The 15,565-nt window shown below is 35.0% G+C and overlaps 1 protein-coding gene across 4 annotated transcripts in view; it reads right to left on the bottom strand.

Annotated features, from left to right (window-relative positions):
* The window catches only part of SIPA1L2 (signal induced proliferation associated 1 like 2), a 109,158-nt gene that overhangs the window by 45,465 nt on the left and 48,128 nt on the right, over nt 1-15,565 (bottom strand). For all 4 annotated transcript variants that reach the window (XR_792520.2, XM_003204027.4, XM_010707008.3 and 1 more), the window contains exons 7-9: nt 14,359-14,516; nt 12,326-12,902; nt 5,532-5,806 (exon numbers count right to left, since the gene is read on the bottom strand). Coding sequence is in view for 3 of the 4 variants with exons in the window: in XM_003204027.4 (XP_003204075.1) it covers nt 5,532-5,806; nt 12,326-12,902; nt 14,359-14,516 (1,010 nt within the window). In the remaining variant the exon portion in view is untranslated. The remainder of the gene's footprint in view (nt 1-5,531; nt 5,807-12,325; nt 12,903-14,358; nt 14,517-15,565) is intronic.

The following is a 15,565-nucleotide window of genomic DNA, read 5'->3' as shown; positions in this document are numbered from 1 at the left end:
GTCGCTAAGATTTTTTTTTTAATTAAGGAAAAACAAAAAAATACCCAGTAAAGTTGTCTAGTAGATCAGCTTATAGCATTGAATACTACACTAATATTGTATAGATACATATAATTGCAAATATATAGCTGGAGCTTCTTAAATAGATATTTATATCGTATACACACACACACTGACATTTTTTCCTCTATTCTCTGTGGTTAAAATAAGAAAGTTAAAACCCATCAAATACTTTTCTTAATAAAAAGCAAGTGACTCTCACTGAAGAAAAGAAAGTATTACATGTTTCCCAGGTTACTTAGTTTCTATCCTTGGAGTTTTTGAATCTATGACTAGATAAAGCCCCCAGTAACCTGGATTGACTTCATTGCTGTTGCTGTTTTGAGAAGGTTGGACCAGATATCCCTGGGATCCATTCTACCTTGAGTTATCCTGAGTTCCCATAAATGAAAAAAGTTTACAATGAAGTAAAGATCACATCAGTCACAATTTCTGTGGAGAAGCTGCACATTCCAACCCAGATATATTATATCCATACTGGATCCTTACAAAATATCTTGTATAATATCAGTTACATATACCCCAAGGTATTTACAGCCAAAGAAATTATCTGCTGAGCCAGAATTGAGTAAGCAATAAATTAAGTTTCAAAACACAAACAACATTTGGCACTCTCAAGGATTTTTTCAATCATGTTGAATAACAGAGAAGAATTAAAATAATTTTGAAGTCCAATTTACATCTCTCCACACAGCTCTGTATGTTAGTATTGCCCTTTTTATTGCTTGCCTACAGTAATTATATGAAACTTCAGCAATTATAAATAACTCCTGTTATGAGTTCAATTCATAACTCAAGTATGAGGAAAACTCAAAGATGGTTTTTCTTGGATCAAAAATATGATAAGCACAATTGCTTTCAATTTTGTACCTTTTTATCTCTACTTTTTTTGTTAAATTATTCCTGAGTAGAGACCACATGTTATATATATTGCCTGGATTTTCCCTTATTTTGATGCACACCAAAGTAGAAAAAGATGCTAGTGAATAAAGTTTCAGCTCACCAGGGATTACAGCAATGCTGCATATACTTATCCCCATTTTCTCATGAATGATGGATTTAGAGCAAGATCTGAAAGTGCAAATTGTAGGTACAAACAAAGGTCAACTTTACAAATTCTTTTCTTTAAAAATTATACTGAGGTGAATGAAACAAAAGAAAAGTGACTTTTTTTTTTAACAAGGAAGTATTTTTCCTTTTTTCAGTACAAAACCATGATCTTTTATTTATTTAGATAAGAGACAGAACACACTTTTTTATGGCCCAGTATATAGACAGTATGGGCTGTCCCATTCCATACGTCTAAGCTCTGTGGTTTGCTGCTTTCCTTCACCTTTCTGAAGGCAGGAGTGGCAGTCAGTTCACAGTGCTGGGGAGAGCCAGAAGGTCTTACTGCGACACTGACCACATTATTAGGAAAGGACTCAGTCCAGGGACCCCCCCCCCCAAAAAAAAAAGTGGCCTACAAACTATCCCACTAGTTTATGGCAAAAAAAACTCTTAAGATCTGAACTCTTCCACTAAGTTAACTCCTTCACACTTCTTAAACTACTTTTCCTAACATTCAATACTCTGCTGGTTATCTATTAATTAAAGAAGCCATAGAAACACAATTGTCTGATAAGATCACAACCATTTAAGAACAAGTAACAGAACTGGAAAGCACTGAAGGTCATTACATTTACTTTGCACATAAAAGTTTGCAAAGTTTAAGAGAAGAAAATAACATCAAAAGAAATGCACTAGTGTTCAACAACAGCTCCGAGGCAGTTCTCGTTGCAGGTACAAAAATATTTCCATTTTCAAAATTAACGGCAACAACAGGAAAAGAAGCCTGTTCACAAACAAGTGGAAACTACCATTACCACTTCTCCTACAGTGGTTGTACTTGGACTATTGCTTCCCACCCATCCCTGAATATCTTACTTTAAGCTTCACTCATTTTTTAAACTTTCCAAAAATTGTTTAAGCATTTTTGATACATAATTGAACTCAGACATATAAGGGTTGATGTAGAACGAAAGATTTTAACTGAATGCAACAGTCTAGAGTTTAAAATGGGTTTACCAGCACTTGAATTCTTTTATTGGATTTGACTGATTAAGGAGATAGTGTTCTTGAGCATTACTGTGATAACACTGGTGAAAGTAAATTAGAAGTGAATTGTTATTCTCTTGTTAAAGTCTGTATAGTTTTAGCTACTGTGCTGCAGTAATACTGACAACAGAAGAACACATCAACAATTCTGAAGGGAAAGACATGTCAGAAATAAATATGACACGAGGATATTTATTCAGATCTGAATGTACTGACAACCATGTTTGTTCTCAAATTCTTTAAATTACAAAGCAGTATATTTTTCAAATACTCATTTATCCCTTCTAACTAAATATCAGCTCGGTGCCATGTAAATAATTACAATTTCTCTATTTGTTCATGATTATTTAATTGCTGGAGCAATCTGAAAAGAGTAGGAGCTTTGTCTCAAATTCATTAACTCCACAGGATAGCAACTGGAAGTCCTTACCCCATGACTGGGGCTTTTGCATATATTCCTATCAAGACTATAGGTAGAAGGATGTATCTTAAGTAATGGAATACATTTAGCGAGTAAACTCTCCCTCCATTTTCCTAACTGTTCTGTGACATTCATTTCTAAGCACTTCAACAATTGAAATAATTTCATGCTAAAAAAAAACCACACACACAAAAAAATCAGAAAATATTTAATAGCAAAAAAAAAAAAAAAATCGTTAGTAGCTCCTTGCTAATTTTCTCAGTGAATATTTGACTACAGAGATTTAAGCTTTTTGAGTAGCAAAAGTCTCATGGGTAGAAATGTGTTTTAGCTTTGTTGACTGTTCTGAAATAGAGGTGAATACTGAGAACAGACAATTGGCATGCAATTAGAGAGTGAATATAACCTACATCATGCACATTTAATCCTGCAAAAGGGATGCTTTTTATTTTGTGGAACCACTGATTACACTCACATGCCAGAAAATTCTACAGGTGGCCCCTGTACAATTGGTAGAATTACGACTGAATTATAATTTGAATATCCTGCCTTCCTTAGCTACAAGGGAAAGGTTTCCAAGCCACACTCTAGATTACGTTTGTAATCCACATCACTTAACTCTCTCATACAAGACAATAGGATTTGCATTAAGTTTGATAGGGGTCCCAGGATTGGTGATACATAACCACCATAGGCAGTTGGCACATGTAATATGAGCTTTGGCACAAGGATTGAATTGAACCTCAAGTTATTTCATCTCTTAATAAGGAAATGAAGGAAGTGTGACATGATATTTTGCAAAACTGACTGGTAATAGATTACTTAGATTATTGCTTGAAGCATAATCATGGTTTTGTGGGATGCACTATTTTAATAAATCCAGTGAATAAGTAGCCATAAAAAATGATCTTAATCACATTGTAGACATTATTCAATACCTCCAACAGAATGATGGTGGAGGGTGGTAAGATAAAACCTTAATTGGTTTTGGACTTTTACTCAGAGGATGTACTCAAAGTGCAGCCTCACCAGTGCCAAGTACAGAGGCCTTCTTTTCATCCCACAGTGTCACAAGTCACATTTGCTAATTGAAACTGTCAGTCTTATTAGTTAGCATCTGTACAACTTTCTGTCTGCTCTATTTATATTATAAACATTTGGGTCAGGAAAGTTCAAAACTTTCTGTTTACCAGATGCTTTTCAAACTAGGTGGCCAAAAGCACTTTACATGTTTTTGGGAGTCAGAGGGGGAAATGAGCGGCTTTCTGTTTCAGTGAGAAGCTGGAATTTGAAAGAAAAGAGGCAATGAAGAATATTTCTATTTTATACTGCACAGATACGCTGAAAAGAGCTGAAAAATACTTCCGTGTGTTCTTCACATTTTAGAATAGAAACAGTTTTTTAAAAAAATCACTTTCCTTAGTAATTAGTTACACAGTTGACAAAATGCAAAAAATTTATAAGAACAGCTTTTGTAGATCTTTCCCAGTTTGGTGGCACTCCTTAGTTAAAACACCTACACACAGAGTGCCATGTATCTTATGCTGATTTGGAATTTTAATGTTTTATTTTTAAACATGTAACTAAGATATAAACAATTCATTCAGTGCGTATTTTTCTATCAGAGACTATAAAATACACTCTACCTTCAACATAATAGGATCAGCTCATTAAGCTCATGTTCTGCAAACAACTTGGAAATGTATACCAAACAAGCCAGTGAAAACTCAAACCCAGAAGCAGATGGTGAGAACAGCAAAGCTAAGCAAAGAGATGCTTAATTGCAAATTCTATCCAACTAAGCAAAACGATAGTATTCTATATTCACAGACATTTACTTCAGAAAGGAACCCAACGCTTCAATGTGCAGGTTGAGGCAGGGAAGGGCACTTTTGTGTCATTCATCAGGCCAATGTCTACTTGGATAATTGCCACCAATTAAACAGTATTCATGTACAGCTGGCACCAACTTCACAGAATTGTATGCTGTGTAAAATTTCATGGATTGTTGTCTTGCCAAAAGCAACACATCTAATTTTTTTTTCTGTTAAATTAAAAATCAACAAGAGATTTAAAGATGGCCTTTTACAAGTAGACAAGTAATCCAATTTACTTCAGTACAGTTCTCATTCAGAATAAGCCAAATTAAAATGTCTGGAAAAGTGTGTGAGAAAAGATATTATAATAAAGTTTTATATTTTACCTACTTTTTATCTACCTCAATAATATTAAAAATAGAGAGAAGAGCAAACATAAAAAAGAAAGAAAGGAATGCTGACAAAAGAACATTGCACTTCATCCCTGAGAACAACTGTACAGTCACCATAACTTCTACTACAGTCTTTTCCTGAATGTATGTGACCAGTTCTTTCATGCTCAAGGAAGATTGTTTTTTTTTAAATTGCTTTAAGAGATGATTTCACAGGTTCAAAGCAACATTTAATAATAATAAATTAGATTTCTGTGGAAAATGAGGAGGACTCTAGGAGTTGGTACTGTTTATGTACTGTTTTTTTAATTTTGCTAAAATTTCAATGCAAGAAAATAATAATCCTTTTCCATATCAGCAGAGAAACTAGAAAGAAATAAAAGCTATGGTTGTCAGTATATTCCAGGTTTTAATTAGCACTGAAATATAAAATTAGCCTGTGGAAGGAAAAAGTCACACAGGCTCAATCATAATGGCTCAATCATTACACAATCAAGTTTACTTCTTGCTCTTTCAAGCCACGTAAATGTAAATTTCCCTCTAAATTTCTTACAATATCTCACTGTGTCTTCTGTTCCAAACCAATAACTGTTTTGGAAAACACTTTTGGGAAAAGATTGCTTTAAGAGTCTCAATAGTATCATCATTAAACACCAATACCTATTTCCAGAGGAACTGTGTAAGCAGTGTCAGAGGAAAAACAAAACAGATACAAATATCACACTGAGGACTGTTGTTTCTTACCTTCTAGGTGCTCCATCCTCGTGTGGCTGAATAATCACCACTTTTACAGTTACTGATGTCCGTAAAAGGTCAATCATTTGTTCATGAGTCAAAGTTGCCACAGCCACTTTACAGATTTCAACCAGGCGGCTCCCCTGCCTCAGGCCTGCTTTCCATGCAAAACCAAAGGGCTCCACATCGGCCACTATTCCTTCAAAGTTCACGTGGAATCCAAGCTGGCCCAACCCATTCCTCCGAAGGGTCATTTCTGTGGTTTCACATCCTCTGGTCACTATCTAAAAAGGTATCAAATTGTTAGGACACTCATTTCTTTGAGCACACAGACAAATCACTTTTGAAGCAGTATAAAACCATGTATTGTTCACAGAATCATTCTGGTTGGTGAAGACCTCTAAAATCATCAAGTCCAACTGTTAACCTAGCATTACCAAGTCTACCATGTCCCTGTGTGCAAGATCTATACATCTAATAAATACCTCCAGGGATAGTGACTCAGCTACTTCCTGAGCAGCCTGCTCGAATGCTTCACAACTCTTTCAATGAAGAAGCATCTTTTAATATCCAACCTACATCTCCCTTCTCGCTTGTTGCTTGGGAGAAGAAAGAGACCCCCTCCTTGTTACAACCTCATTTTACATAGCTGTAGAGAGCAATAATGTCTCCTCCGAGCCTTTTTTCCTCTAAGCTGAACAATCTCAGTTCACTCAGCCGCTCCTTGTAAGACTTATTCCCTATATCCAATTGACATTAAAGATCATAAACACAGAAGTCACTCCAAGATAATGCCTCCTATTTTATTTCATGGAAACTACAACAGATACAAAAAGCACAATAACTTTGATAAATTCTCAGCTACAAAACACTATTTTTCAACATAGATACCACCATTAGCTATAGATTTACACGTGATAAACAGGAGACTGCATGCTGTGGTCTTAATAAATTTGTACCAGTGGAGGTGAAACACCATCGCTGTCACCACTGCTGAAATGCACCACTCACCACCTCACTGTGCTCACATCCACTGTTTGTTTTCCATTAAAGCTGAAATGCACCACTCACCACCTCACTGTGCTCACATCCACTGTTTGTTCTCCATTAAATATTCACTAATAATAAATAAATGTCAATGGGTTTTTTCCGCATGGAGAAATTTAGTGACACACCTTTGCTTCATACACACATCTATGACAAACACCATTTTGTCACACTCTGCTGCCGTCTGTCACACAATAACAATTTAACAGAATATTGGTGGGAAGTTTCAACCTCTACTGCCGTACCACCAATATACATCTCTGACATCATGGGCCAACATAATAAAATAGGAGGCATTACTTTTAGAGCAGTCCTCATATATAATTGCCATTAAATATGTTTAATATACTAATACTAATCTGTTCTGACATTTGTGGTTGTTAGTTTCTTCATAAGTTAAAATGAGCAGAACACTTCACAATATTAAAATCTTACATGCCCAAAGGAAGCAGCTGTCCTGTGTCAAATTCCTTTCCTTCCCTCACCCCAGCCCAACGTTAACTGAACACCACTTATATCTTATTGAAAACATAACAACTGCTTTAGCTTCAAAATTCAAAATAAGCAAAAAAGCAAAGTGCTATCCTGTCAACTGCTTCACTCTTGTAGGCTGACTGATAGCAGGTGCACAGGCATTTTTTCTTCAGTATTAGACATACTTGAGATATATCATGAGCTAAATTAAGTGAAACATTTCAGTTCTAGCAGCAGCTCTTCCTCCAGACTTCGGCAATGTAGATCATTTTGATTTATTTTTACTTGTAGTCAGGTTCCTAACCACCACCACCACCTCCAGATGCAGACCTCTAAAATGGGATAAGATCTGCATGTCACTAGGAAAGTTAGAAACTTTATTCATTTAAAATTATTTCTGTCACTATGTAGAATACTCAAAAACTTTTAAATGCAGATTTTGCTAATTAGGCTCATTTTTATATAGAACGTAATTAATCTTTGAAGTTTTGCTCAGTAAACCGCAATCTTACAGCACTCTGTATGCTGTGGTACTTTGCCAGATTCAAGAGACCAAATCCTAGTTCACCTTCCAAGGTAAAATCGTGAGTTTCTCCAACATTCCTCTCTGTTTTTGTCACAAAACCAGTATGCGTGTTAGCTCCATTAGTACAATTACAGCAAAAACTTAACCACTGTCAAAGCACAGAATCACAGAATCACCATGCTTGGAAAAGACTTCCAAGATCATCCAGTCCAACTGTCTGCATAACACCAATATTTCCCACCAGGCCATATCCTGCAGTACATTATCGAAATGTTTCTTGAACACCTCCAGGGATGGTATCTCCACCACTTGCCTGGGCAGCCCATTCCAGCGCCTAACCACTCTGACATTATCAAATCACACTATCAAAAATTTTTGTTCATAATGTATATCACATTCTTTCTCCTACAAGGCAAATATTTTCCCTTTACAGACGTGTATGCTAACAGCATAGGTCAAGGGATCTTCCCAAGGTCATAGTGAATGAAGAGCATGCCTTGTTCCACTGACATACACTGTTTGCACTTTATTTTAGTAATCATTACAAAGGCACGCACATTATCCAACTTTTGACATCTAACTTAGCTACTTAGCTGGTGTCTGTATATCTTTCTCCCTCTCCATTTTCTACTTGAGCCAGAATTTGGGAAGAGTAGCTCAGTAGGTTATTGTGTGCATCCTACAGAAACATGATCCAACCTAATTCAGGGCATTACAGAGAGGGAATGGGAACACACAGCAGAGGACAGTGTAATGACACTGAGACTGGCTAAAACTGTCACAGAACCATTCCTTTCACTACCTGAGCCAGATGATTTGATTAAGTGCAATTTCATGGGAAGTTTAAGCAGATCTAACACCTTGTTATCTTTCCCTTGCATTACATTACTTCTTGTGCAGCCATGCAGACAGAGATATGACTCATCTAAAAAACAGGCTTTTATTGTTTTCTTTGCTTGTTTGTTTTTCTAATAATATTTCAAAGGAGTGGCAGGCAGGGAATGAACAGATTGCCCTTTTCAATTACAACTACAACCAAAGCACAACCAAACAACATCAACAAATGAACTCAAAGCAAACATTAAGCTGCAAGTTACCTTCACAGCTTCCTTTTTACACTTCCTGATTAGACAAATCTTTGTCCATGTTTGTTTTAAAGCCAGGCATGATGGGAGGCCTAACTTTAATCCCTCCTCAATCCAATGGTTGGTGGGAAAAATTCTAAAGCATTTGTATAACTTATGCCTGCAAACTGGCCAGCTGAAAGTCAGCATTTTCAGTACCTTAGTAAGTTTCGAAGCACTAGCACTATCACCTTTAGAGATTATTTTCTATACAGATATCTACTATCTATTAGGAAAAATTAGAACTTACACACACACACGAGCTACTGTAAGGCTACTGTTAGGGAGCTGATCAACCTAAGAGAAAATCAAGGTAATCCCCTCATTCATTAAGGTCTAATCCTTACCAATCTGTGAAGCATCAGAAAGATGCTTGCACGGATCAGATATTTCAAGAATCATTGTCTGACAAATTTAGGCTATGTAAACTGTACATTGACTTCACAGATCTTCTGAAGGGTGTCAGCTTCAAAGTTAAAATGTGTAAGTCATTATTCAAATGCCCAATACGTATTGTAGGGTTTTGTTCACCAAATCATGCTCTGGATCTTCCCATTGAAATTATTAAATAATTATTTCCTTTGTCATTACTCAGCAGTAAGTTATTTGCATGATTTAGAAGCCTTCTGTCATAAACATAACTTTCTGTTGCGTTTATAACTGTGCATGTATTATTAGAGTTACTCAGCAGACTGAAAACACTAAGCTTTAACTCTTTTTTCCAGCTCTCAGCTTCACCTTCAGTTCTGGCTAATTTTCAGCAACACTTCGTAATTTATAGTAGAGATAAGTGAAAATTAAAATTTTCAACTCCTCATTACTATCCTTATATTTCTGCCACAAACTTCTGAAATATATCCAACATTTAGTCACACAGTGAAAAGAAGAACATGCTATTACAATCAGGAGCTGCTGATGGATCAAATTTTATTCTCTAAAAAGCACACAATACGATGTTGGGGGGAGCAGATGCATGTTTGTTGCTATGTCCCCATTACAGAATACTGCATAACAAATGCACCAACGTATATGGACTTTCTCAACTCAGACCAGTCAGAATCTTCTTCATATTGGTTAAATATTTGGAAGGTTAAGAAAGATGAAAAACGATCATTTCTGCTTTAGATTCAACAAGTCCTTAGCAAGGTTAAAAGATTTCCAGGAGATCAAGTGCCCCACAGGCATATCCCCTAAAATGTGGCACGGCCACTATCATACATAGTAATGTCATATAAAACATAGTACTTTCCACTTTAAAGCAGATCTTTCTATTTACTTGGCTGCTGTTTCTGTAAACACGTGGCTGTGCTTGAAGGAAGAGATGGCTTCACTTCTCTGAATACACAATATAGATGAAATTATAAGACAGATCTTCTAAATTCTAATGAACCCTTGTCTACTGAAATTGATATCCAAAGATCTATTCAGGGTTCTCATTTAATCCCTCTCTCTGCTTTGCTCTATTATCCTAACATCCAGATCCACAGCTTTTCTGCCTTAAAAGACAAGTCTGCCAAGTTCATCTATAGTTTGCTTTTCCTCCTCTGCAGTGTATCACTTAATATTCCTCCTCCAATACAGAGCTGACTCTAGATTGAACAATCCCAGCTCTTTCTTTTAAGCCAGAACTCATTCTTTTGGTTCAAACCGAAAACACAGACCACAGCTTTTCACTTCTTTGCTTAATATAGGTATTCAGAGATACATCCTATCCATTTTGATCATTCAAAGTCAGACAATAAAGATAATTCTTTGACAATATCAGTTTTTAAAACCACTGAATAAAACACACTATCCTTAAGAAATGTTTTTACTGGGGCCTGGAAAGATTTAATCATCTGGTCAGTGGAGCTTGCTATTTTGTCACAGTTAAAGCTTTCATGTTTAGCGCAGTTGTCAACCTTAGATGTGTTCTGAGTCAATTGAAAGGGTTTTAAAGTACATATATATATGTGAAGCGTTGAAATATTTTTAAATGCTTTTTTAGTGGTTTTAAGTGCCATCTCTGAAAGTCTATTCAAAAATATAGATAAGGAACATTCAACTTCATAAAATGACTAACTAATTATAAAATGCAGCTTTCAAAATAGAGGAATTAGCAGAGGAAAGAAGAAAATATGATGTAAGAAAAGAAGATGAAAACCATTTTTAAAAACTGTATGACAGTTATCTTTTCAAGCAAGTGAAAGTTGGAAAGGTGGTAGTGAAAAGAGAAGGAGGCCAGGGTTCATTAGAATAGCTAGGTGGAAGTAATATTCAGGTTATTTTGGCAATATCTGATGCAAAATTTTGGAGCTTAAAGGCTGTATGGCAAATCTTGTCATAAAGAGGAAGTATTCAAGTAAATTAAGCAATATTACTGTGACAGTACTGCTTACTTCTTAATAAAACAGAACACGATTCAAATTAAAAGCTGAAGCTGTGGCGACAATCATCTGTGTAATCATAGCATATAGATTACCATTTTGCATTCAAATACTTCATTTTAAAGATCTATCCTCAGAAACTGGCATGTTTGCATATTTTGTAGAACCAAAGAAATGAAGAACTGCAAAGAAAATTGTCACAACTGCTGACAGCGGAAGTTTTTGCTAGAAATCTGAACCATTTTCCCACCTGTGTTAAGTAGGTGGAAAGTTATATTGTCCATTGTGGAATATATAATAGCAGGGGACTAGGCATATGCTAATTTTCAGAAGGAAAATATCTGTGCGAGGAAAGAAAAGCTGAATGCCCCACTGAAGACAATAATAGCGAGAAAAAGAGTCTAAAGACCTCCATCATTGAAAGAAAAAGATGAATACTTGGAGTAGAATATCATGCAGTGCTACATGTGAATGTAGAACTAGGGAAGCCCTGCACCATCAGCTGCAATCCAGCATGAAGACGGTAAGCATAACAATTCCTGTTCAGTACAAGGCTTTTTAATATAACAAAGCTAACACCATATAGGGCACTTAATTTAAGATCAAAGGGGCGAAGAGTGACCACATGGAGGAGATGTATCAGCAGTTTTACTTTGGAGCTCCTGTCAGTCCTTTCACACTAACTGGAATAGGTACAGGACAGTTAGCTAACAGGGTCATAAGTACCTGAAAATTTTTATCCTGTCAGCTGTAAAAACTGGCATTATTAGGTCTAGCTTTCTTCACTCCCTGCCATTGCTCAGTATAGAAAAAGCAAATCTGCAGAACTTACACAACTTTTTCTGCTAAGATTTACACTGTTTTTTTCTTTTTTTTAATAACAAATTCAAGTGAGCATATTTTATACACTTAAGATTTTGTGTATTTTTAATTTAAGGTACATTTCTACCTAAAAAGGTGTGAGTTGAGAATAGGCTACAGCAAGGGAAGGCAAAAAGTTAGCCTTTCAGTACTGATTTCAATATTGAAATCATCTATAGCCTCCAGAAGTCTATCAAATTATTAGTATTTGTTTTCTCATCCCTGAAAATGGTTTGATAACTTATCTCATCTGCTGTGTGAGGATTACTTTTTGTAATGCTCTCTGAAGACTGAAAATGGTACTGAAGTACAAACAGAGGACATTTTTAATTATATCTCAAAGGAGCTGTAGACAAGCAACTCTTCATAAAAATTTTGGTATTCCAGTTTAGTAATTGTACTTACTTCAAGTCTTTGAACAATTTCTCTGATGTCTTCAGCACAGTTATCCGCTGCAGACAAAAGAATACATTCTCCTCTTTCATAAAATATTTTGATGCTCATTAATCCAGATGTCCATCCAATAACGTCCCTGCAGGAGCAGTTAAACACAACGTTTTTTGATTCCTTTTCAATCAGCATGATAAATTCATTGGAGATTCCAAGGAGACATTCAATGTCAGCAGACTGGCCAAAATCTCGTGCAATCACATTCCACATAATTGCTCCAACACTGAATAAATGGGCATCTTTCCTTGGTTTCACTTTCTCCTTTTTTTTTGCCCCTAAAGTAATAAAGCTAAACTTCGCTGAAGTATCCACTGTAGCTGTGGTAACAAAGTTTTCTGCCAGATCTTTCAAGTATTCTTGACGTGTCCTTGTGGCCATGGCTCGAAATTTTTCCGATTTATGCGCTGCATTTTCAGCATTAATAACTTTGGCTAAAAGAAAGTCCCTAAAGACTGCTGATTTGGGAAAAGTTACTCCCTTGGGAATGGGTGGACCGAATGGAGGTACATCTTTTGATCTTGAAACACCAACGCTAAAAATAGAAAGAAAATATGCAATGGTCAATTCCTTAAAAAAAAACAAAAACAGAAAACAAGCAGTTATCTATGCAGACCAGTTACAATGATAATTTTAGTTTTAATATGTAAATTTTCAGATATTTTAGACACAAAGGAAACTTATTTAGCCATTTGTTTTAAAAATGTTTTTTCTTTCTAAATATGTGACTTGTGAATGTATCTTCTAACGCAAAGATTATCAAGGATGAATTCTTAGGGTGTCAGTGACTCTTTCTTTAATGGAATAAGTTTATAAACTCTTTGCAAGATATAAATGAGATCTAAGCATTTTTTAAAATGATTTTTTATTTAAATCTATCACTTTCAGTTTTCATGTAATTTCATTAGATTTAAGAAAAATATAAATATAAATGAGTTGATTTCAATCTTCAGAGTCTTGCAATGCTAAGATGTGAAGACAGAAAGGGTATCAGTGCCAAACTGTCTATAATGGAAGCACTGCCAATATTAAATTCGTAAAATTTCTTAATATCTACAATTTTTCATAGGGAAAGTTCACAGCAAAATGTAAAGGAAATAAAAACTTTTTTTTTTTTTTTAGATACTCAGTTATAACTACAATTGGTAGCTTGAGAAGGTATTTAATCCATAAAAGGATTTCAAAGTAGCACCCAAACTACAAACAACTACTACTAGATTGACTAAAATGCAGCCACATTTGCCATCATTTAGTAATAATAAAAATGAACTTATGAAAAATCATGTAATAGAATGCACAAGAGAGCTACTAAAACAAAATCAAGTTTCTATAAGACATCTTCTCCAGCAATATGATCCAACCTCATGATGCATTTTGAATTTCATACTAAACAAAATATAAAATTCACAAGTGTTAAATCTGTGCCACTGTCCTTGAAGTCCTTCTCATTCTTTGCACACTTTCCAATCAGTTCAGAATTATGCTTCTCCTTTAGTAAACTTGTTAGAATTTATGATACTGTAATTCAACTGTGACAGTTAAGATGAACTGAAATTTGAAATACTACATTCCCCAAAAGCCCTAATTCAAGTGCTTAGTCAAACTCAGGGACTCGTATACATTAACAGCATTCTAAAATACTTTATTTTAAACCATTTTCCTACTTTAAAAAAGGAAACATGCAATACAAATTCTGAACTAATTTCTATTGCTATGATTGGAAATCTTACTTTCAGCAACCTGTCATAGCTCCTTTTTGTGTTCATAAATCAAAACGCAGAGCTCTGCACAAGTTCATTTAAATCTTACAGATTGTGCACAGTAATTCTAGAGATGTGCAGAGGAGGCAACGGGGTTTCAAAACTCATGCAAAACGAAGTATAAATCTTAAAACTGTACACACATACCTCTAGGATGCATAAAAAGGTTAGAAAGGCCAGTTGCACTGTATTCTTAGAAGCAAACTTAAATACTTATAAAGCTCTACTCACCTATAGCACACATTTTCAGTGCAAGGATTATGCACTTTGACTATGACAAATACATGTTGAAAGTGGGAACGAATATTTTTTGGAGTAAAAGGAAGTGCTCCTGGCTCTTGGAAGACAATGGTAACTATATCATTTCCAATATGCCTTTTCCTCAGCAGCTAGACAAGAAACATGCATTGAAAAATTAGTTAAATTAAATAAATCACAATTTCTTCATTTTAGCAAACAAAAAAAAAACCTTTTTTTTTTTTTCCCCAGAAATAAACTTTCAAGTTATGATATTTTGGATGCTGGAAATAAAGGATATCAAGCTGAATTGTAAAAAGACAGGAAAAACACCACAACTGGACTAAGTTCACAAAAATACTAATGAGTTTTTCCACATCCCACACTAGTTCTGCATAATTTCAGCTCACTTCTCTCTTATTCCACAAGAAAAAAATTATCTTATTTCAGTGCATCAGAATATTAATTAAAATCGCTTCCCCTTTTACAGCATAATATCTGTCTTCATACAAAAAGCATCACATTTGATTGTATTTCTCAATACAATTTCCTCTCCCATATTGCATTTTTATATAGTATCATCCTTAACGTGATGATCTTAACTTTTATTTTAATAGATTATCATGAGTATCATCACAATCTATATATAGCTGCATACTTCAAGAGAGCCAAGACAAAATATTCATGGAGAAACAATAGCTACTAGAAACTATTTTATTTTAAGCAAGACTTCTGATGAAACTTTAAAACATATATTATATCAGAAAATAGCATTTGATTAAAACATGTGACTTGATCATATTTTCAATTTAAGATCAAAGTGAATGTAACTGTCTATTGGAACAAGTTACGATGTGCATTCCTTTTGCACACAAATTATGCTATAAACTCACTATGTGGAACTTATCACAGAAATAAATGCATCAGGTAAATCTTAATTTGTTGAGCTAGTGAACCATACATTCAGATCACAGTAGTGAAACAGAAGTTCATGTTAAAGAGGTTATTATTATCTCACAGGTTGGAATTCACACTGCAGTAAAATTTCTAGGACACTTTCCAATTACAAGGTACAAGGTGATTCATTACTGTTTTGGTTACGTAACTGCATCTGATCATTTACTCTTTCTTGCCATAGAAAGTGCCTCATGCTTCTGCCTATACTTTTCCACAGAGCAAAATTACAAAAAAAAAAAAAAAG

The sequence above is a fragment of the Meleagris gallopavo genome, chromosome 2 (assembly GCF_000146605.3).
Source record: "Meleagris gallopavo isolate NT-WF06-2002-E0010 breed Aviagen turkey brand Nicholas breeding stock chromosome 2, Turkey_5.1, whole genome shotgun sequence".
NCBI classification, from domain to species: Eukaryota; Metazoa; Chordata; class Aves; order Galliformes; family Phasianidae; genus Meleagris; species Meleagris gallopavo.
This window is presented reverse-complemented; position numbering and strand designations above follow the sequence as displayed.